This window comes from Aspergillus alliaceus, assembly GCF_009176365.1.
Source record: "Aspergillus alliaceus strain CBS 536.65 unplaced genomic scaffold BDW43scaffold_48, whole genome shotgun sequence".
Taxonomy (NCBI): domain Eukaryota; kingdom Fungi; phylum Ascomycota; class Eurotiomycetes; order Eurotiales; family Aspergillaceae; genus Aspergillus; species Aspergillus alliaceus.
The window spans coordinates 169,120-191,914 of NW_022474731.1; the positions used below are offsets into that span (position 1 = coordinate 169,120).

General features: G+C 47.6%; 9 protein-coding genes across 9 annotated transcripts; 5 read left to right on the forward strand and 4 right to left on the reverse strand.

Moving 5' to 3' along the window:
- Positions 1-620: 620 nt before the first annotated feature.
- Positions 621-3,367, reverse strand: BDW43DRAFT_302840 (uncharacterized protein; the record flags this gene model as incomplete). Its single annotated transcript, XM_032045317.1, has 8 exons — positions 621-1,095; positions 1,152-1,195; positions 1,283-1,423; positions 1,492-1,795; positions 1,847-2,248; positions 2,307-2,668; positions 2,718-3,005; positions 3,056-3,367. 8 exons carry the CDS (start codon positions 3,365-3,367, stop codon positions 621-623), a joined length of 2,328 nt encoding a protein of 775 aa, XP_031896732.1.
- A 634-nt stretch (positions 3,368-4,001) lies between these two features.
- BDW43DRAFT_314543 (uncharacterized protein) lies at positions 4,002-5,776 on the forward strand (the record flags this gene model as incomplete). Its single annotated transcript, XM_032047831.1, has 6 exons — positions 4,002-4,658; positions 4,718-4,940; positions 5,006-5,404; positions 5,459-5,566; positions 5,621-5,679; positions 5,735-5,776. 6 exons carry the CDS (start codon positions 4,002-4,004, stop codon positions 5,774-5,776), a joined length of 1,488 nt encoding a protein of 495 aa, XP_031896733.1.
- A 1,382-nt stretch (positions 5,777-7,158) lies between these two features.
- On the forward strand, positions 7,159-8,865 carry BDW43DRAFT_321765 (FAD-binding oxidoreductase; the record flags this gene model as incomplete). The annotated part of the gene is made up of 1 exon (XM_032049405.1): positions 7,159-8,865. One exon carries the CDS (start codon positions 7,159-7,161, stop codon positions 8,863-8,865), a length of 1,707 nt encoding a protein of 568 aa, XP_031896734.1.
- A 320-nt stretch (positions 8,866-9,185) lies between these two features.
- Positions 9,186-10,896, forward strand: BDW43DRAFT_314545 (uncharacterized protein; the record flags this gene model as incomplete). The annotated part of the gene is made up of 5 exons (XM_032047832.1): positions 9,186-9,218; positions 9,454-9,551; positions 9,625-9,866; positions 9,933-10,159; positions 10,237-10,896. 5 exons carry the CDS (start codon positions 9,186-9,188, stop codon positions 10,894-10,896), a joined length of 1,260 nt encoding a protein of 419 aa, XP_031896735.1.
- A 4-nt stretch (positions 10,897-10,900) lies between these two features.
- BDW43DRAFT_321770 (uncharacterized protein) lies at positions 10,901-12,382 on the reverse strand. Its single transcript, XM_032049406.1, has one exon. The coding sequence runs from the start codon at positions 12,323-12,325 to the stop codon at positions 11,063-11,065; it is 1,263 nt and encodes a 420-aa protein (XP_031896736.1). The 5' UTR covers positions 12,326-12,382; the 3' UTR covers positions 10,901-11,062.
- Positions 12,383-14,634: 2,252 nt separating this feature from the next.
- BDW43DRAFT_321772 (kinase-like domain-containing protein) lies at positions 14,635-15,522 on the forward strand (the record flags this gene model as incomplete). The annotated part of the gene is made up of 1 exon (XM_032049407.1): positions 14,635-15,522. One exon carries the CDS (start codon positions 14,635-14,637, stop codon positions 15,520-15,522), a length of 888 nt encoding a protein of 295 aa, XP_031896737.1.
- Positions 15,523-15,810: 288 nt separating this feature from the next.
- On the reverse strand, positions 15,811-16,170 carry BDW43DRAFT_314548 (uncharacterized protein; the record flags this gene model as incomplete). Its single annotated transcript, XM_032047833.1, has 1 exon — positions 15,811-16,170. One exon carries the CDS (start codon positions 16,168-16,170, stop codon positions 15,811-15,813), a length of 360 nt encoding a protein of 119 aa, XP_031896738.1.
- A 3,436-nt stretch (positions 16,171-19,606) lies between these two features.
- On the forward strand, positions 19,607-20,980 carry BDW43DRAFT_287284 (uncharacterized protein). The gene has a single exon (XM_032043136.1). The coding sequence runs from the start codon at positions 19,744-19,746 to the stop codon at positions 20,578-20,580; it is 837 nt and encodes a 278-aa protein (XP_031896739.1). The 5' UTR covers positions 19,607-19,743; the 3' UTR covers positions 20,581-20,980.
- On the reverse strand, positions 20,961-21,622 carry BDW43DRAFT_287285 (uncharacterized protein). The gene has a single exon (XM_032043137.1). It carries the CDS (start codon positions 21,356-21,358, stop codon positions 21,026-21,028), a length of 333 nt encoding a protein of 110 aa, XP_031896740.1. The 5' UTR covers positions 21,359-21,622; the 3' UTR covers positions 20,961-21,025.
- Between the last annotated feature and the right edge of the window lie 1,173 nt (positions 21,623-22,795).

Sequence of the window (22,795 nt, forward strand, 5' to 3'; positions counted from 1 at the left end):
CGCCTGAACCAGGAATCATTGCTCTTTACCATACGTGGCACACAGCTCCGAACTGTGGCAGCACATTTACCAAGGGATTATCTTGCCTCTGTAAAGAATAGGCTCATTCCGAGTCACCAGAAACTTTTGGTGCGATCTAAGATATTCGACTTGAAGCACAACTCGGGGCCCACAATGTCGTTTCGAGCAATTGTCGGCCTGCTTTAGTACCTTTATAGTGGATTAGTGGATATGAATGAGCGTTGGCTCGTTATAGACGAGTTCAAGGCCAAGGTTCCCACACGGCAGAAAATGAACCGCGTGGTCTGCCCTTAGACGGTGCCTTGACCCAGGTACTTAGCAATTATTAGTGGTGGGACCGACCACTAATAAGTAGTGCCTGTAGGCTAGAGCCACGACCTGGTATATCATGGCCAATAATTGTACCGGCTATAATATAATATATTACATTATATTTGGATTGTATTATTCTGTATAATATTGAATACATCTTTTACATATCTGGTCTTATTCTCAAGTTTCCTTATAGGCAGGGATAATTGTAGCACCTATTATGGGGCAGACCAATCCTCCAACTAAATATACGTATCTGAATTTTAACATTAGACGATTACAGGACGCTATCCAGAGTTCGTCACGATTCTCAACTCTTCCAACATTGCAAACGGCTCCCTCGACGCCTCATATTTAACATGGGTAATTCCGCCCGCTCCATATTTGTTCGGCACTGATTGGATGTGATTATCATTCATATAAAGCTCATAAGTACCACCCCGAGCATCCACACGGATTCGAAGATCTGAGGAGATTTGAAACCAGGCGGGGAAATTAATCATGCTCAGGGCCTCCCAGCCATGGGTGGCTTGTTTGGTCTGGAGTTGGATTTTGGAAAACCTGCGAATGATGTTCACGCTAATAACGACATCGAAATTATCCGAACCGATGGTTCCTGTGCTGTCGTTAAAGTAAATGAAGATGATTCGATTCAGATCCCGTGAGCCCGGCTTGCTGAGATTCAACGAAGAGGACTCGATCACTATAGAGGTACCGGGTGTGACATTCGAGGCGAGCTTCTTTGGTGGACCAAGGGTTAAACTGGACCAATCGTTAGTGAGACTTGTGTGTTCGTATATGAGAGAGATATGACATACAGGGGATCGTCGGGTGGTTCTTGTGGTTTTTCTGGTTCGTCTTGCTCCTTTAGACGTTGCGGACAATCCGAATAGGCTCTATCTTGATCTTCACCGTATTGAATATCTGGCTCCTTTCCTTCTTTATTGACCCCCAAACTTAGAAGCACCTCTGACACCCCATTAAGTTTTGAAGGTATATTAGAATCCTTGCTGTGGCTCATCTCACCGATCAACATAAGGATTTGGAGGTTCAATTGTCCGCATTCTGGCTCTGGTACAGGGAAACCCCCCTAAATTTAGGGAAAAGCGGGTCAGCCTTTGTAAATTCAAGCGTGTGGGATATATTAGATCGACAAACCATTGTAACCCGCCAGTAGAGGTTCTTCAGCACGTCCTCAACATCACTCATATCGAGCTTCTTCAATCTTCCGTCTTTGAGCAGTCGGGTTAGGACTGAATTTAAGGGAATATATGCGGCCACTTCTAAATCTTGTCGCTTGAGAGGGGTGTAATCAGTGCAAGACACTCCATCATTACCCACAGCTGGGCTGCTGTAGTTGTAAACATTGGCCACATATTCATCAGGTACAAACTGGCGCCCGCTACCCTCTGCTGGCTCAAGGAAAATTTCGATGTTGAATGGATAGCCACCAAGGGCAAATCTGGCCGTGTTAGCTTATCGAGCTTGTATTAATGATAAAAGCCGAACGTACTTTGAATAGCGAATGCTTAGAGCAACGTCATTCAAAGCAACACCCTCATCCATCTTTCTTATACCTTGAGGAAGAGGATTCCCTATCCCATTAATCGCTCCTTCCAGTAGTAAGAGTGCTTCATAGCGCGAAACGCCATATTTAAGGTTAATCTGTCTTAAAATGCTAGCCGTATATAGATCCATGTTGAACACGCCCCCGGGCTGATACTGGGATAGCAATGGTTGTAGTTCAGGATATGTATAACCCAACCCTCGAAAGTCGCGAGTATCATGGGCCATCCAGATAGTCCCTTGTTCGTCTTTGTGGAATGGTTGCAGGGGCTCTTTGTGTTCACTACACCCTTCAAGCGACCTATCTGGGTTCAATTCCTGGTAAATCGCCCATAGTCGATCGATATTACTGCGTATAAGTGTTAGCACCTTCGAGCTGATACGCCTCTGAGTTAGGTAGTCCCTACCAATAGTGTAGCCAAAAGATCGGGTCAAAGGCAGCGACAGCAGGTTGAGACATATGGCCCCCTTCTCCACCAACCAGCCAATGAATGTTATTATTTATTGATTCAATGCTAGGACTTGTCCAGGCTTGAGCATCGCTATTATTGCTCGCCATGGTGGAAAACTGATGATAATCGAGGGGATATGTGAGGAGCCTATATACCGCTTCCGTGCCAGTGCCATAGATCTTCTCGTTGATAGACTTAGGTTGAGCTAAGTACCTATTCGATTCTGCGGCATTCACTGCCTCATGGATCCAGGTTGTACTTTCAAATGCTCTTTGGTGTTCAGAGGGACGTCGACTGGTGGCAATGCAGCTCCCATACTGCTGATATTAGTATCTAACATCCAGATTTGATGAAGGGTCTACCTACTGATAGTACTGCCTTCTCTCCTGAGAGGTGTACATCTTCAACACCCTCCGATGCCATATCCTTTCCATTCGGCATGCGAAATTGATAAAGCGGATTCGATATAGTTTCCAGCTCGTCCAGGACGGAGATCTGCAGCTCAGGCTGGGTCGCTAGCGAGGGTATCTGAGGTTTTGTTGACCAATCCCAATAGGGCATTCGCCATGTATCTGCTGCAGTACGGAGTAAAGACTGATTCTCCTCAGGATACTTGGGGATTATCTCATTGACCATAATCTCATAGAGCCGTTGCTAATATTCTCGTCAATTCGAAGAAGCTTAAAGACAAAAGAGAAACAAACCTCAAAGAGAAGTATATACTGTCGGTTCCATGGTAGAAATAAATGACCTCCGTGGGAATACGACTTTGCATTAATTGTTGGTTCATCCCATGATTTGTAAGGCATGCCATTAATACCTGCAATTTGAAAATATGAACCGCGTTTGTCTGGCGAAATTTCCTGCAGAAGCTTGAGCGCCTTGAGGAATAACACCACCTGAATCCTGTTCTTGCGGTTTCTGCTCCAGGCATTGATCTCCTGGCGAGGAGGCACCTCACCATCTGGGCCTTTTCCCGCCGAAATGCCCACGATTGGATAGTATTTGTAGACCATTTTTGTTTGACCAGATTGGTAAAACGAACGAATTACTCACAGTACCCACCCTAATAGGAATGCTGAAGAGGCTGGCAATAATTTCCTAGACAGAGAGTAGCTACATAAATGGATCTGATGGGGTTCTACGTAACTTCCACAACGCCTCAGCCTACCCCTCCATTTGAGGCAATTCTCTCTATTTTAGGCTGGGTTAGTCAACTGTAGATCGGATAACAAAAGTCCCCGTTCGTAAATATCTGCTCTCACCGATTTAACTAACCGTGGTTTACCTTTCCCGAGTTAGCCGCTCAAATGACAACAATTGGGATAAGTCCCTTGAGGCGAACCGCAAGCCTTGTCACTTTCAGCTGAACATGCATGCTGCAGCGGCATGACAATACGCATTGGTATTGACACGGTGAGCTGCTGGATCAATATGCTAAACAACTCATCATCTGCGGGGTTCAAAAAGGCGATCTTGATACCCCTCTTTCTGTCCCGGAGAAGGAAGACGCACGGCTATACTCCGATTTTATAATTTGTATCGGTCTTTTCAGAGCTCGAATATCTGCTACGCTTTCAGCCGGCTTAAAATACCTATATTCCCGGGGATAGATTGAGTCAACAGCGAATCCAACCTGTGCACAACAAAATGTCGACACTCCACGCCCAGTCCCAGGACGGAACTCTAAAGCGTTCTGACCTGGAACAGTACCTACAGACAGTCTCTGCAGATGCAGTAGACGCCAATGGGTATACCCCCCTCGCCCTGGCTGTCAAGAATGGACATTCCAACGTCGTAAAGCTCCTCCTTCAAAACCGCGCCGACGTCAACAAGCCTGTCCGAGACGGACGAACGCCGCTGTATCTCGCGGCAAATGCGAAGCAGAACCGCGCACGGATTGTGGAAATGCTAATTTCTCGAAAAGCAAATATCGACGAGCCAAACCCGGAATGGGGCAATGAAACCCCTTTGATGGTTGCCATCACCCAAGGCCGGGATCCAGATGTTATCCGTCAGTTGATTGATGCTGGAGCTTCGCTGACGAAACGCAACGATCGAGGAGATACGGCCCTCAGTCTCGCAGACCAGATGTCCAGCCCTGCTATTAAAAATGCCTTCCTACCGAAGGAGAAACAAGGTCGGGGCAAGGCTGAGTTGGTCCAGCTGCTTGTCAACTTTGTGCTACTTGTTCTCGCCTATCTAGGTGACTGGAAGGGAGTGAAGGAGATTGTGGGCAACACAATCAGAACTCTTTACAACCTCACCTCTGAGATGCTCGGCGGCTCTAATCCACCACCGGGAACAGTGAGTAACTTGCGTCGTCCTTTATTTTGCGGATAACCTATCCTAACCATCCTTGTAAGAGCTTTGAAGACCCCCAAAATGTGGAAGAGTTCAGACACAACATCAACAACATTATCCAACAGAGCAACCTTGAGGACTTCTATCCACCAGGAGATCCTTATGTCGAACAGGTGGCCTCCAAGGCTGTTGAGCTAAAGAACAATCCAAAGAATACCTTGCGATCCGGCGATCAGATATGTAAACTTGCGCGTATTGCTCTGTATCAGCCGGTTTTGTACTGCGGTAAGAGAAGGGAACTCCTGTTTTTAGTTTCAACTTTGCAAATGACTAAAGTTAACGCAACAAAGATGACAGCGGTTCGATGGAACGGGATGGCCGAATGGGGCGCCAAAAAGCCCTGGTCAAGCGCCTTACGGAGGTTGCTACTTTAGCGGTTCCCAAAAACAACGGGGTTCATCTGCGTTTCATCAACCGAGATGACTCGACCGCCAATAACCTGAGGGCAGAGGAAGTTGAGCGGAGAATGGACTTTACGCCCAGTGGATCAACACAGATAGGGACCAATCTTCGGGCTAAAATCCTGCAGCCACTTGTGTACGATGTGATAGAGACAGGCGTGTTGCAGCGTCCATTCTTCGTCATGACAACCACAGATGGATGCCCTGAGGGTGAGGATAAACGTGCATTCCGAGATGCCATTGTGGAGTCTACTGAGAAGCTCACCGAGAAGGGCTATGAGCCAGATGGTATGATTATCGCTATCCACTCATAATAAAATATTGAGCTAAACATTGCCACAGCTGTCTATTTCAGTCTTAGTCAGGTCGGAAACGCTCCAGAAGCTGCAGATTTCCTGGAAAGTTTTGAAAACGATAGTGATGTGGAAGAAGTACTTCACCGCACAGCGGGTTAGTTACCACTCCCGTACCATACTACTTGTATATATCTAACAGTTAAAATAGAACATTTGGATGATCTCTTCGAGGAGCTCAGGGAAAACGAGAAGGAGCTCAATGAATGGGTACGTACAGTATACATCCAGTCTCTTATCACGTTAGCCTCTGCTGACCATGCAGCTACTTGACATGTTGCTTGACCAGATTCCGTATAAGAAGTAGGCACGGAAGATATACTGAGAGAGGGGCTTTATGGGCAGATTATGATTGTCTGGAACCAATTACCAACTCCTGCCCCAGGAAAGCGGAAGTTAAAGAATCCAAATGATATATGGTTTCAAAAACAATAATGTAACCCACCAAGATAACATAGAAATGAGCATTATTAAGATGTTAGGCTGTTTGGATACTATCTTGTCGTCAAGTGGTAATACAGTATTCTGTAGGGAAGAATCCAGATCCGTCTTGCTGTTGTGTAAAATTACACCTGTCAACAGCAGTTTAAGAAAACATCCGTTGATGCATGGCCCACATAATTTTTGCGTCGATTGACGTAGCTAGGCATCTAGTTTTCAGCTCGATACCCGCAAGAGGGGAAATCGAGATCAACACGATCTGCATGAACGGACGTGTCCGTTCCCATCGGTTGGGTAGTATCGGATAGAACACCACTCGGCACTAAGCTAGCCACATAGAAATCACACACTGCATGAGATTGTTGCTAGAACTGGATGGATCGGCGGCTTCGAGAGGGGCAGGGCGAGTCATGCGTGCATATTCGGCAGATGCCTCCCCATATTATCTGCAAAAGATTTCATCAAATACAAAGATCGACATGTCATGGCGATGACACGTTCGCAGGTGAAGCTGAAGGTGTTAGAAACACTTGTATGATAGGCTATCAGCCACTTCGTGTTAGTATGGAGTATGTATGTTGATACAAGTCAGGTAAAAACCTTCAAGGATCGGACCGATGATCGATGCCAACGCAAGGAAAACGCGTGAACTTCACTTTTCTTGACAGATTATGAATTTTAATGCAACAAGTGATAGCTGCATAATTTTCTAGTGATGTACCTTGTACATTATACGAAATCATGCGAACCATTGAGGGTGCCTTCATGTCTTTTCGTAGGAAAATGAATACTAAACCACAAAAAGGTCCCTGGATACCGGTTCGGGGATAGTAGGTAATATATTGTATTGGTTCAATAATTACTAACAAACCTTCACTTGAAGTAGGTCTATAGGTCATATTGCCCACCTATATGCTGACGTACTGCGGTGCTGAGGGGTATGGTGTATCATCTGCCTGACCCACCTTGAATGCGGGGTTTGGGGCTGTGATATGAATCCAGATAGTCCAGGTCTCAGCCTGATGTGATGAGCATGCAGAAGGTCAACCAGCTATCAGCTAGCCAGGTTCGGAAACATTGGGGGGGGCAATCGACTGACCTCTCGTCCGAGGAGGGGCCGTGCATATTTGGAAAATAACTATATCGTCTCCGTCTAGTATAGATATTGCATACAGTCCTAGGAGAATTAACAGTGAATTCAAACCAAAGGCAGAAAGAAGTATCACCTTTGAATGCAAAGAAGCTACTATGTCAGACAAAACGGCCGAACTTGTGAATATCCTCAAATCAAGAAGAGTCCCGACATTCCTCCCCGGGGACCTTGCATATGAACGCTCAGTCGTGAATCCGAACCTCCTGTACCGTTTTGCAAGACCTGATTGCGTCGTTCAACCCGAATCTGCATCCCATGTTCAGAGGATTGTCCGAGAAGCCAAAAAAAGAAACATTAAGCTTGTGATCAAGAATGGCGGCCATTCGTACGCCGGATTCTCTACTGCCGAGAGAGGTTCTATTTCCTTGGATCTCTCGAGAATGAACGATGTTGAGATCGACGACGAAGTAAAGATCGTGACGGTGCAGGGAGGAGCTGTATGGGCTCACGCATACAGACAGCTGGTCAACGGTCGTCATGATGGGTATATCATCAACGGTGGCCGATGTCCCAGTGTGGGAGTCAGTGGCTTTATTCTAGGTGGTGGTCTCAGCCCATTCACCCGAAGCTATGGAATGGGATGCGACACGCTGAAGGAGGTGACCATTGTCACTGCAGATGGTGAGCTGGTGACGGTCAAAAACACTGATGATCCAAAGTCCAAGGAGGGGCGGCTCTTTTGGGCCCTCTGCGGTGCCGGTGGAGGCAATTTCGGTGTTGTGGTCGAGCTGAAGTTGGCCATCCAAGAGCTGCGGAACAATGGAAAATTGGTGGTTGCTGGGAGATACACATGGGCCCCCAAGAAAGATGATATGGATGAATTCATCAAGGCCATGAATGACTTCTATGCAGTTCAATGGCCAAACAACATGACCATTGACAGCAGCTGGCTATGTGACCTCTCCAAGACCGGGACAGAGCTTGAAGTTCGATTTCCTTTCTATTTTGATGGCAGCAAGGACGACTTTGACAAAGAAATCAACAAGTCCATTAACCACCCAGAGCTGAAAAAGCAGCTCAAACGGCGATCGGTCGAGGAAAAGTCCACTCGCTTTCTCCATGAGACTTTGGTGGCCCAGTGGTCTGAGGAAACCCAAAAGGCACTTCCTTCTCAAGCCTCATACCGAATTTACACCTCGTTTATTTTCAAAACCAACTCAGACTTCCCCAAGATAATCGAGATCATCAGAAACGAAATGGCTTCGTTCAAGAAGGAGTTTGTGGGCGAACAAGGTTTACTCCAAGTGACATTCATCCATGCCGGAGGTAAAGCAAGCGAGAAGAAACGCTCCGCTACTGCCTTTCGCTGGCGTGATGCTCTTTACCACGCATATATCATGCTGGAATGGAATGACAAGTGGCTGGAGCGTGATATGAGAGGATTCTGCCAGAAGATGAAAGAGAAACTGAAGCCATTCTCTATGATGAAGCGAGCGGCATTCATCAATTTCCCTGACGGGACACTGACGCAAAGTATGCATGAAAGGGTATACTACGGTAATAATCGCCAGGAGCTGCAGCGTTTGAAGCAGATCTGGGACAGCGAGAACTTTTTCAGCTGGGCCCAAGGTGTTCAGCTTCCACCAGGAGTCACTCCAAGAGCAGCACAACCTGATGCCGTTGCAATGGCAATCAGGAGCATTGCTGCTCCAGAGGAAGATGAGGCAATATCCGGTGAAGAAACTGCAGTTGATGAGCAGGCTTTGACGGATACGATTGCAAAGGATCAATGGGAGAACTATAACCCTCCCCTGGCGAATGACATCTTCGGGACACAAGGACTTCCTTTCACGGGATTTTAGGTTTCCTTACTGATCAAATGGTATGCTTTGGGTCTATGAAAATCTACAGGCTGGCTAATTATGATCTGTTGTAGTTGAACCTGGTGCGGTTGCAGGAATCTGTCGATCTGGTCCGATACACCTATTACACCTGGGTATCCGGACAGGAACTCTTGCGTAGCGAAGGGTCAAACCTGAGTGTCAGAATCCACTGGTACTCAACGATGTGTCAATAAATGAATTGATCCAGGTTCCGATCGATGGGTACAATATGTCACGAAGATAGCTCTACTCCGAAAGGGCAGGCCTACCAAGTACATATACTCGATATTTAAGAGAGCATGAACGAGTTAATGTTGGTCTGGCTACTGAATGTAACAATGTAGGTCTCAAGTAACTAAGTAGATTGTGTGACGGCGTAGCCCCTATACGGGCTGCTGAGCTGGTAGTGGCGTCAGCGAGTAGTGACTGGTCTATTGTGTCTGTATTCGAGATATACGATATCCCACGGAGCTTCGTCTATAGAATATCCTCTTCTTTAAGTAATTTTCTTGTGTTACTTATTTTCCACCTCCTTCTCACATAGGCAGAACGACCCAACTGCTCTAGAACCCCGAGGTCAACAACCCCAGCTGCAACAATCTCCTGGCCGACTCCTCCTACTGCGTCCAGGCCGTGGGCGATATCGTGACCTATTCAGGATACGGGTGGGTCCCCCGACCCCCTCTAGCCCTGTTGAATTGACTCTCTGTCTAGTCACTAACCCGATTCAATTCCCAGGGGATATAGCAACCCCTGCATAACATCAGTTCCTCTCCCATCCGGCTGTATCGCAACCGCAGTGACGACTACTGACTCTACCTGGGTGTTTTCCACCTACACGACTAACACCACCCAACCAATCCGTTTACCGTTGGCTCCGGGGACCTGGTCCAACTGCTCGTCTTACACGCAGTACATTGCGCCGGTGCGGAATACCTCAACAATCAACTCATGCTACGTCGTGGCAAGCATCTATGAAGGTGAATAAATGAAACAGAATCCCTTTGTCAGGGGTGACTGGGTTAATTGACCTATTCTTACTACAGTGGATGTGACAGACTTTGTGTCCTGGAATCCCTCCCTCTCTTATGACGAGGACACGGATGATCCCAACGACTGCCAACTCATACCGGGGTATCAGTACTGTCTCCAGTTGACTAAACCCACGGCTACACCCACCACCACAACAAGAAGAACAGTAACCAGCACGACAACTAGTGGACAGGCCACGAGCACGGGACCAAATGGTCAGCCCACCCCGTTGCTAATTCAGGTATATACACCCTCTCTATCCCCTACTTCACTCCTCAGTTCCGAGGATCCGAAACTAACTTGATATAACCTTACTAGGACGGAATGACCACCAGCTGTGGCACCTTCTATCTCGTCAAAATCGACGATAGCTGCTACAACATCACAACGTCGTACAATATTGCCATAAGCAAGTTGTATATCTGGAACCCGGCATTAAACGGGGACTGTACGGGCCTGTTTCCGAATTATTATATCTGCGTAGGGTTGATCGGTAACACAACTGCTACCACAACAACGACAACATCATACGGAGGAGTTTCAACACCTACCCCAACCCAAGCCGGAATGGTAGCAGGCTGTACATCCTTCTACTATGTCCAAAGCGGGGACGGCTGCTCCGACATCGCGACAAATAATGGTATCGCCCTGGGCAAGTTATACATCTGGAACCCAGCGTTGAATGAGGATTGTTCCGGTTTGTGGCCGAACTATTATATCTGTGTCGATGTTGGCACTACCAATGCCACTACTACAACTGCCACGACGACGGCAGGGGCAGTCGCAACGCCAACTCCTACCCAAGCCGGGATGGTAAGTAGTTGTAAATCCTTCTACTACGTCCAAAGCGGGAACAGATGTTCCGACATTGCGGCAAATAACGGAATCGCCCTGAGCAAGTTGTATATCTGGAATCCAGCGCTGAATGGGGATTGTAGTGGATTGTGGCCCGATTATTATATTTGTGTGGGGGTGTGAACGTGCTACATATGTACCTACATGCATACACATGGAATAGCGGTAGCTAGGTAAGACTAGTAGATAGTATATAGTCAAACTGGCAATTTCTTCTTCTTCCTTTAATTCTAATGAAACTACCATTCCCTAAGCACCGTAGTTAAAAATGAGCTCTGTGTAGTTACAATTACTGGAGTCGAGCAGGTGGCGGCCAGATCCCATCTCTTTCCCAGTTTGCATCCGTGGACGCATGCAATCTGCTCAGCTCTGGCGTATAACGATAGGGCTTCCGTCTTGCCTCGCCCTGGAGATCTCGCTGGACCAACCGCGCAAACAATGTGGGGGCGATATGCTTAATATCGACTTTAAGAGGTTGTAAAACCTCAGGTTGAGTTCCAGTCCCAGTCCCAGTCTCATATTCGGGCTTAGGCTCAGGCTCAGCTAACCAGAGATACGGCCTTACCGTCTCACGGGAGTGGAACGCCTCTTTATCCACATAGAGGAAGGCATCGCGTCGAAAGCCGATTGGAACCTCATTATTTGAGAGCATTGTACTAAATCTGCTCCGTAGTGCACTCGGGTCTAAGTCGTTATTATGACCACCTGGAACAGCCACCCAGTGCAGGGTGAACCGGTTTCTCGTCTCGTCCTTGATCAGGGAGACTGAATAGTGTAATCCATGGTAAATAGCCGTTCTGATCTGGGATTTATACTCCGAAAGACGACCTATTTCTTCTTCTTCTTCTTCTTCCTGCTGGTGGAATACCACAAGACCAAAGCGATCCCCCGCTTCACCGGGGCCCTGACCACCAAAACTAGAACTCGAACTAGGATCAGAACTAGAATCGCCCGCTGAAGTTGAACTGGATTGCAGTACGTGCTCCTGCCAAGGAACTTTCAGCGCAACCTGAATATTCCTAATATCGTCATTGCTCAGCGCCTTCGCCGCTGCCAGTTGCACCGCTGTCCATCGTTGCCGAACCCTCTGCGCCACCTCTATAGCAGCGCTGACATCGTCCGTCCTCGCCGCCTCCATAGCTCGAGCCTTGAGGTCTCGCTCTTCCGGACTGAGGCGCGCCACCTCGGACAGGATGCGGCCCGATTGTCCCTGGACTACGCCGGCCGTTAGGAGCCGAGCTTCTTTATTGCTCAAGCCGAAGCTAAGGCTGAGGTAATCATCATCATCATCATTGTTGTTGTTGTTATTGCTGTTGATGGCTTTCGCGATTAGCTCGTCCATGGACAACCCGCAGGCATTCCGACAGAGGTTGTTTTCCTCCTCTGGTAAGGGGCGGTGAGTGATAAGTCGGCGTTCTTGATCCGTTAGTGAGGAGGGGTCGGATATGGCGCGGTTATAGAGGGTGCGGGTTGACTTGTCTAGGGTTAAAGGGGTTCTGTCTGCGTTTATACTGAAGGGGTTGGTCTCTCCAGTACCTATGGGGAAAGACATGCTGACCTATTGAATGAATTTCAGAAAGAAGAGGATTAACAGTTTGGATAATTTGCGAACAGATTGATTGTGTGCAGGAACTAAAGTAGTAGTGTAAAGTTAGACTGTGATATTGTTGATGGCAGGGTTGACACGTGACGGCCTAGTGATAGTTATTGCATAAACAGGAGAGATATGTTTAGGGCCGACCTGTAACCACAGTCCAACTCACATCATACTTGTTAAACTTGAAATATAAGCAATCAACAGCACAACGATGATTCTCGGTAAATTTGGGTTCCTGACCCGCGGTACCTGATTGATTACTGGCTATGACAGTCACTTATCTAGCACCCGTGCACCCCGACCTCTAGGCCAATTCTGGTGAAGCGCACAGGTCTGCGGATTGTGACACCTTCTATTGCTCCTATGGTATGGATCAAACACCACCACGTTTACTCCACGTACCAGGGCTATTGTTTCCTATAGTTAGCTTTCGAGCTGCATTATGACTAATGGTGTATCATGATCCTTTACTGCTGTGACCCTATCCAGACTCCCTTTCTTGGAGACAGTCAAACCCAGAGATAATGTCTTGTAAGGCCACATTGACTGGTGCTGGAAGATATTCATCTCTTGTCATCAAGCTAACACTAGATTTATTTTTTGATATGAATCTATACGAGACCATGTGATATAGTGGCTTGGCCGGATCACCAACTCCAGCCCCTGAAGGCTTTACCCATTAGTAGACAAGAGGAAGAAGCTCAAGATAGTTGATATGGTCGTCCATAGAATTGAGTATCTATCGGAATGGCAGCCGGTCCTCAATAAGCTACGTACGTGTAGCTGATACAGCATCATTCTGCCCATCTTTCCCCTGAGATCACAACAAATCCTAATTCAGGTCTTATACTATTGTTCACAGGCATGTTGCTGAGCTATCTGGGCTTCTACTGTCTAATTAATATAGGCCTGTATCTTCTCTAGCTTTATCTGTTGCTTGAGCTTCTGGTCCTCTGAGACTCTACTAGGGCTTGGCACTGCGTATATAGAGTTTATCCTGGATTTTAGCTTAGACTTAGCTGTATCTGGTCTCTTTCTCCCCGTTTTCAGATACTCTGGGCGCTTCGTGTGCTCCGGCTGCTCCTAGAACTGGCCCTGCTTGGGACTGTGCTGGATTTGCTGTTGCTTAGATCCTGTTCCAGATCTGCTGGCATCCCTAGGGCCCTAGGGATCCCTCAATACGTCGGTGTTGGTGGTGGTGGTGGTGGTATCCCGCTTAGGGGCATCCACCTCGACGCGCTTGGTAGGCCACCACCATAGGGGTTTAGGACCTCCATAGCGGTTCCTGGGGCCTTAGGAGGCCTTTCTTGATCGATTAACGCGCTAAAACGACGTGTTTTGGTTGGGTGTTGATTTTGATGTTCCGAGCGCTCCGCTGTGGGCTACCGGTAAGTGAGGAGGTTAATTTCATACATTAACTGAATATATAGCCTGTGATATAATATATTCTGAAATTGTTGATTTAATGTCTTCTCCTTCTTATCCGGATACTGCGTTGTTTGTACCCAGCATTGTTGTACATCATCAGCAGTACTAGCACCTGCCTCCCTAGTTGTACAGGGTTTGTGTACGACACCTGAGCAGGACTCGCACCTCTACGTGGTGCTCAGGACTAGTAGCTAAATTGGTGGTGAAACTAAGCAAGTCTATGATCATCAGTTCTGCCGGCAGAAATTGATAAGATCTTGTTGTTGCGGAGTGGCCGCTATAGGCCTCCGTAGGCGCTAATCTAAGTGGAGTAGGGTTGTGGCTGATGGCGGAGCTTTAGTGGTAATCTTGGTTGACATAGTGTATCCCTCTTCAAACCCTCAATCCTCTCACTAATTAGCCATAGTTCGTCAATAGTTCTAAGATATAGATTTATACTACCAATTTTGTAATCAGACCTTCATATTGGTGGAGTGCCACAGTTTCTACAGAAACCACGATGCTGACGCGGAGAAGATGTGCATTGCTGACTGTTGTAGTTTAGAGGATGACTGATTATTCTAAATATCATCTGAAGCTCGAGGGTTTATTCACTGGTGTTTTGCACTGTTTGTACCATAGCTGGCCTATTTCTCTGCACACGTCTCGTGCCCCCCACAACACTTTCCTCTCTTTCCCCTCACGACTGAGACTCTGCTTAGAGAGCACCGATATCATCATATTGCTCGGCCGTCACGTAATTTCAAGCGAAGCCGCCAGTATTCAAAGCCCTTGCGTCCTCTGGCAACGTTACAACGGCCGTCACGTCGCACTTCATCCAGAACTCCTACCTCACTATGGATCGCACATGTGCCGCTTGTGGTCGCAGTCTCCCTCAGTCATCGTACACGGCCAATCAGTACTCTAAGGCTCCTGGTGTGTCGCGATGTGCGAGCTGCATCCATGGGCACCATTCGGATACCCCATCTGCAGGACAGTCTGACAGCGGTAGATACAATAAATCTAACTGGAGTTCCATCTCAACATCCGCCTTGGAGAATCCCTTCGCCCAAGGTGCTTTCCGCTGGGTGGCCAAGGGAAGCTACACTTCAGGTCCTCGCAAGGGCGAAGCATGTGTTATTAAGTGGTTCAAGACTGGCGCGGTCTTCTCGGGTGATTATTTCACTCTCGATATTAAGGCTGTCGACAAGGCCTTGGAGATTGTCAATAGGTTCAATCAGTTAAACATCATCAACAAAGTCGTCAAAATCAACGTACCTGAAGTATGGCACTTCACCGATGACAGCGACCACCGGTGGGCTGGCCAGAAACATCTATGTGAGCCTTTTATCCAAAACTACCAAAAGTTCAATAGCAACACTGGATGGAACAATGACTCTCTGATATGGGGGGAGGTCATGCAAGCCCTTAGCCATTTTAGCTACCACATCACAGGCGGAAATTATGTTCTGTGCGACCTCCAAGGTGGCATTTACCGGCATGAACTTGTCCTCTCTGACCCCGTCATCCTATCTCGGAACCGTGAGTACGGTGTCACCGATCTTGGTCCCGACGGTATTAGCTCGTTCTTCAGTCAGCATGATTGCAACGATTTCTGTCGCCGGAACTGGACTCAGCCCGCTAACCCGATGCAAATCTTCCGCCCGGTCCCTGGTACCACTATGATCCGACGCACGGTGCCTACAGACTATTTCCGGCCTAGACAAACAAGGTTTCTTGGGTAGCATGTCTTGTAGTAGGCTGGGGTTGTTAGGAATACTCTAGGAGAACTAGACCATGCGGTCCTGAAGAACAATATTACTGAACTGATTGTGTCGCGAGGAAGCTCTCATCCAAGAACTTAGGGTTAGGGACATGCTGGTGTGGTAGATTGTGACTTTATTAGGAAGGCCGGTGACTAACAGGGGAAGTGGGTAGGAGTGGTGCAAAAGGCGCTTTCCAATGCTCCCAAAAATACAACAACCAGTATGACCTGCATGGCCTGTTAATCAAAGGAGGAGACAAGCGTGATGTCAATCAAACTCTACCGAGCATTCTAGGGCTGCTGGTGGGCCCACAACCCACGCCCTATAGTTATCCATAAATGCTACGGCCCCCTCACGGTCCGTGATCGGCGTGTCGACTAGATTTGTATTCCTAAATAGAGAGAGGATCGGTGGCGGTGGGGAAGCCTTGGGAAAGTCCCGCGTCAGTGATTCCCCTCTCGTCGTTCGAGCACGACGATTGTTGCGCGTCAATTCCGGTAGAACGCATCGATCCATCGAATCCAGCATCTCAGAGATCCGTCGCTCTCGCAATCGACGCAGTACAACTTCTCGCACAACACCATTGTAGGCGCCCTTCACGTCTAAGCTAACGTGATAAACGTCCATTTTCTTTCTCGAGCGACGGATCTTCTCCACTAGGATATTCGGTACCTGCTCGCATGACCGCCGTTTCCGAGCTCCGAAGTGGTTAGCTGGTAGGATCCCAAACTTGGTTCGAAAATCTCTCGGCTGCGACCGCTTCTACTGTGTTCCCTAGAGTGGATAGTAACGGGATGGGCCGGTAGGGGTTCGGGAGTGATTGGGGCTTTATTGGCTTTCGGCAGCGTGATGATCTTAGCGATCCTCCACTCCACCAGAACGTAGCCGAGCTAGATCGACGCCTCAAAGCAAAGAGACATAACTACATAGCCAAGGCTGTCCGTGGCTAAGCCTTGACGAGTTCTTGCAACTGATGTAAAGCAGCTTTGCTATTTCTGAGGCCATCTGTTTCCTAACACCGCTTGTTGCTGTGGGGTTTATACTAGTTTGTGTACAGTGTCCTTTTCAATGCCCTAGTGGCTATTCTTAGGTAGTCCATCGAGTGAGATTTTCCCCCTTCTTACTCACTTTCTGTGTATACAAGGAGTATTATGGAGACAGCAGCTAAGCTACCACCTATTTGAAGTTTGCTACTAGTAAGGCCTCTAGTAGCGTATAATAGCCCTTCTCCAATATCCTTCACGAATAACATTTCGCAGCTAGTTAACGGTACCGTAGGGCACCGGAGACGTCGGTATGGATGCCCCAGAGTGTATGGATTAAGGCTCGCTGAATTCCAAGTGTGTGTATCAATCGTGACCCATTCCTTTCCATTCTAAATTGTACTGAATGATTATCAAGCCATATAACGCTCCCACACCACGACCAGTAGCGATGGACTTTGATCTCTTTGGGCTTCGGATTGGAGTCTACCGAATTTGCTGACCTTGACCGTTGGGCTCAAGGCTGTGTGGTACCTGACAATTAAGTGCATAGGCAGCTTAGAGTCCATCCGTTCATTGATCTATCCAATGGTCGCTGTATTCTTTGTCACCTTGAAAAAAATAGACCCTGGACTCCATCAACCTTCGTTCATCAAATCGACAAGCTGTAATATGCACTTTAGCCGGCCTCGGGGCGAAGAGATTTGATAAGAGTGGACGGAATCCTCGAACTAATTTGTAAACAAGGATCAATTGGTTTGGCATGGTACTCGGCCCATTCAGTTGGTAAAGGTGGTAAAGGGTCTAGGTAGCTCCCTGTATGATAAACGCCACCAAATATATCGGACGACCGAGGCGAATTGCGTCTGGAGAATTCCACATCGTGCCTTACAAGTTTAATAGGCTGTGCGGCTGTGAACCAGAAAATGAGGATGCTAAGCACTCTTTGTATCCGGAGAATATTTCAGGTACAGTAAGTCTCCCAAATCAGCCATGCTAATGTACTCGATTCAAAATTTCACGGCAGCTGCGTGACTTACGTGTCCGATCATTCTACGTTGCTAGCCATAGATAGGCAAGGAGGTTGCAGGTGTATGTTTATTTGACCATTACATGATCCAGCTAGGTATCAACAGCAATAATAGAACTGTAGAACTAGTCTTAAGCACCAATATCACATATTGGTCGGCCGTCACATTTTTAACTAAAAAGAGCTAGAGATGTAGTAATATGTATAGAGTAATTTATCCCCTAATGCCATGTAGATGTCCTACAACCGCAGTCAGTCTCGACAACTGGAACCTTAACAACCTGGATCAGTCAAAGGCTGGTTTGGCTTGTCTTACGCCGCTTGTTGGTCTGAAATATTGGTAATTTCAATTAGGGTCACGTTGCTCACTATCCCGAAGGAAGAAGCCAGGTATAACGCAGAAGCCCTGTTGAAAATAAGCAAAGAAAAAATACATATTACGGCATACTGAATACACTACATGGATGGATGGAAGATCCATTTACCCTGACCCTCCCAAATTAAAGCGATTAAAGCGATATGCAGGCTACCATACTTATAACAACCCTTGTATATCTATTGTACATATGTCCATTTTTTACGGGTGAACTGCGTGTCTCGCCTCAGACCCTATGTCGGGCATTTGCCTCAGGTTCTGATCTTGCGGGTCCTTTGGCCCGCGGCTGTGAAACTTTTGAGATGCTTCTGCTAATTCCAGTATCGCACTCAAGACGCTGCGTTGTGCAGGGCTGCCAGAGCCAATTTGCCTTTTGACCTCTCCGCATGTGTGACATATCGTTGAATGTTTCTTCATCATTGTCCGCAATGCAAACATCTACGCCTTCCGGCACACCATACCATGTGTCTATCCTGCGAAAAAAGCTGCCTTGAGCCTGATCGCCATCGTTGTGTAATTTTTCGAAAATTTGATAAAGGCGAGGCTAGGAAAGGTTTCGAGTATGGAGAAGATTGCAAGGACGATGAGGGAATAGAATTGAAAAACGAACCAAGTGACCGCTTTCAGCACTCGGAGGTTGCCCATATTTGTAGAATAGCTTGTAAGATATCCGTATGAAACGATATCAAAACGATTAAATTTTTGATCCTATCAAACTATCTCAAGGCCTATCTAGGTGGGAATCATGAGGCCAATTATGTGGCCTGATTTCCATAGTATTCAACAATCCACATACTTCCGCAGGTAGCCAATTCACCACGCGTATGTGAGGTTGCCTGCGGTACTAGGCAATCTCATGGGCGTATTCGATAATTCCTCAGGTTGCTCATTAAGCTGCGTATCAAGCTGCGGAACTCGATTTTGGCCTTCCTGTACAGATAAAGAGGTATCATTCCCTATTAAGCACGTCTTCTAGCCTATTCGATATTTTCGCTCATTCGCAGCTCGTAAAGCCCTTACTGTCTTGCTGTAAAAGAAGATTGGCGCATTGCCATTTGCGCAGTTTGCTCAAGATGTTGAATATGAGCAATTGGACTAGTAGAAAGCTTCCGTTTAGCTTAAGCTTATTATACAGACTGCGGATCTTCCCACCTAACTAACAGGTTTTCTAAGCTTGAAAAGTAGAAGAATCGAGCCTTCAACTAGGGATGGCGTTAGGGTACGCAGCTGAGGGGTGCTCGGAAAGAACGCGCTCTTGATCAAACAACTTAAGCCCTGCCCCTGGTAAACTATTTCAGATATTACACGCCAAAGGGTGGGTGGGTCTGCTGACCTAGGACACGGATACCGGCAATTTCAGTGACACACCATACAAACGTTACTATTGGGACTCAGGATACCGTAATACCTAGTATTCTACTGCTGAAATCTAAGGGGTGCAATGAAATGACGGTGTCTCTGATTTCCGATCGGATGATAAAAATGAGCATATTTATAGGCCTAAAGTGATCATTTCAATGATGCGATACACGCGATATCACGGGGTAGATAATGATCAAGGGCGCTAATCTAAGTGGAGTAGGGCTATGGCTGATGGCGGAGCTTTAGTGGTAACTTTGGTTGACAGGTACTTACTCAACATACCAGGCTCGTCAGTGGATCCATTCTTCACCACGCGATCTGCTGAACGCGTGCTACGTGAACAAAATCCCTATTTATATCGGACCTCGTTCCCTTTGCCTCTGCCAAAGTAGATCCACTCCGTCAACTTTTTTCATCCTTACAGCACAAGTTCGACCATAGCGTAGAAAATGGCCCCATCCAACAGTCTCACTAGCCAATCCAAGCACTTCAGCTCAGCTAAACGCAAGCGCGACACAAAATACATAAGCGATGACTCCGACAAAGAGAATGACACCACTCGTCCCGCGAAGGCGACCAAAACGCAGACTGAAACAGCGAATTCCGTGACTCCGAAGAAGACCAACCGCCTAGGTCACGGGAAAGAGGCCAAGACGCTCTATACCGAATGCCTCAAGGCCCTTGACAAGCGTGTCGACGAGCTAGACAACAAGGTCAAGACAATGAGCGGTAACAGCTCGGCGATCACAACCTCCAGCTACGCTACGTCCGCGCGCAAGCACTTGGGCACCGCGAAGAAGCTAGTTACTATGGACACCACGCTGGCCTTCAACTTGCTGCTCAGCATGGCTGATGCATCCCATACTGACCTCGACGCAACATGGAAGATGTGCGGCACTCCATGCGATAACAGCATCCCGACTTTCAAACTGTTGGATGACACACTTTTGCCGCTTATCGAGGCGCGGGAGAGGCCAACGAGCCTGGTAGCTGAGCTGCCAGAAGTCCCGCGGCGATGGAGGTTGGAGGATGCAGATGTAGGAGTGTTCAAGACTGGAAGACCGAACAAGCAGCAACGCGGCCAGATGTACCGCCAGAAGTTGGCATGGGAGAAGAAAAGGCGGCAGGCCAGAAGGGAGCGGAGGGAGCAGACAGGGGATTGGGTCAAGGTGGCGCTGAGTGATTTGGTTGAGGAGAGAGATTACCTTGCTGCTTATGGGGTAAATGAGTATCTGCCGAGATGCATTGCAAAATTAGATGCGCTGGTAAGAATGAGGGGAGAGTGAGCCAGCGATGTGCCATCGATGCTCAATGATCCCAGCTGCTGCCATTGCCGTCAAGCCAGCGGGGTACTCCTCCAGTACGCGGGAAGAAGCCTGCTTCGTGCTTAGTTGCCATTTTGCTGTGTCGGCTGAAACGACTGGGGCAATCAACACGATCAAGACTCCGAGCAGGGTGGCTTGAATTAGAGCTAGGATGGGTTACCAATATTCGGCCATATTAAAATCAGTCATGTTGTCTAGAGCAGGTGATATGCGTCAAGATCCAAATAAGAAATAGATTAACCCATCCGTATCCCAATAAGCGTTTGCCCATTTCGCCAAATGTTCTAAAGCTGTCTCAGAGAAGCTGGCGCAAAAAGCGCTGAAATATGTGTACACGTCGATGCCGAACACTACCTAGGAGCTATTAATTCATAGCTATCCAGCATTCCATGCTCCCGTTGGGTGGCTAATCTCGAAATAGGAGCCACCTGGTGATGGAGGGGATGGGGGCCTTCTGGATCGCCCTTTGTCTATCTCTTCTCGTATTTGACGCTTTCGCTCCCCCACCTATGTGAATGCTCACAATCTTGAAGACATCAGGTACGTCTGCAGCATCGGCCGTGCGAATATCATTTAAGACCATTCCTGGATCTGCTCTAACAGTCATGATCAAGGATTTGTCATGGATAAATTGAAAGACGGGCTTATTTTCCGAGCCTTCAACCTTCAATGGTGCGTTCTGGTAGCCAGCCCCTTTTTGGAGGACGGAAAGGTACAAAATCGCAACAAGAATTGGCATTCATGTATACATGGCCCAAAATTTCTGTGTCTCCGTCTGGTGGTTTGCCAAACTCACCATCAGCGCTGATATAGTGGAATGAGACGTACTTTGGCGGGTGAAAGAAATCGTCGTAGCAATGGTTGACATGATCCACGGAGTATAGGTAAAAGGTTTTGCCATCGATAGGTGCCAGGAGAGGGCGAGAACAGTCTCCCTTTTCCTAAGACTCCAGCATGGCTTCGTAGGCTGCGTACACTTTATGTTCCTTGCGGTGCTGGCGTTCCTTTTCATCTCGTAACTCTATCTTTCGGTCTGTGCGTTGGTTCTTTAGCTCATGGTAGTAATCGGCATCTGACCCCGTGTACCAATATTCTGATTCCTCATCGGACGGGGGGCTTCCGCTGCGCTTTGTCTGGGGGCCGCTGGAGTGGTAATGGGGACGAGATTCCTGGCTGCTGAAGGGGCGCGGATTAGTCGTGGATATCAGGGGGAAGATTGTGTGGGCTAGTGATGGGGCAGTGTCGACTACGCGGACTTTGCTCTATAACTATCTACGGGGAACAATGGGGTGGCCCGAGGCGTATAGTCCGCGGACTATTATTAATAGGAGTTTTGTGGAGCACCAGGCTGGGACTCTGTTTGAGAAGTTGAAGGAGCTGCATGATTTGTCTCTTAAGGGTGGGGATGGTGGGTTGGGACCAGAGGGGAGACTTGCTACGTACGCAGGTGCGTCGATTTGGTTGATTTATGATGTTAGGAATGCTGGGAGTATTGTGAGGGAGGTGAGGGAGGAGGCGCTGGAGAGGTTTGTTCCTGTTGGGAGAATAGGCTGTAGGCTGGTTTTGCTGGTTTGATGATGATTCTATGTATGTACATAACGGTTTTGAACTTCGCGAGCTGTATAGTCCTCCCAAGTAAGATATATCCTGCCCAGGAAATAGAATCCGAACAACCCGCAATGTCTGAGTTTCTGAGTCAATATCGTCCACCAAGGGCTATTGCTTTAATATTTCCCGGAACCAGTAGGTCAGGATAGTGGAAGCCTCTTTCTCCGTGCTCGTTGAATCGGGAGCCTATATGTACATAAGCACATTGCTGAAACAGCTACAACGAATTCAACAACTCTTGCAACCTTTCACGGGGTATAGCTTGAACCGTATCGGCTTTCTCGCCCGTCCTCAAGACTACGACGGTGGGAACAAATCGGCCAATCCGCTTCATCTTGTGACGCCTCCTTGCTCTTCAGCATCGACCTTGAAGTATTTTACGGTTGGAGACTGATCAAAACCGGTGGAATTGATTTTCGGGAGCTGCACCATGGTGTCTCGAAGTAAGAAACTGATCTCGTGTTGTGATTTCCGTGAATTTGTCGACCCCGTAGAGCAATGACCGTTAGTATATACTTCTAGTTAGGCATTGAAATAAAACTACAGACGTCGAATGCTTTTACTTGCT

What these genes read in the sequence shown, in the direction of transcription:
- BDW43DRAFT_321770 (XM_032049406.1), bottom strand. Translation starts at nt 12,325, where the DNA reads ATGTCTTTCCCCATAGGTACTGGAGAGACCAACCCCTTCAGTATAAAC.
- BDW43DRAFT_287284 (XM_032043136.1), top strand. Translation starts at nt 19,744, where the DNA reads ATGGCCCCATCCAACAGTCTCACTAGCCAATCCAAGCACTTCAGCTCA.
- BDW43DRAFT_287285 (XM_032043137.1), bottom strand. Translation starts at nt 21,358, where the DNA reads ATGCCAATTCTTGTTGCGATTTTGTACCTTTCCGTCCTCCAAAAAGGG.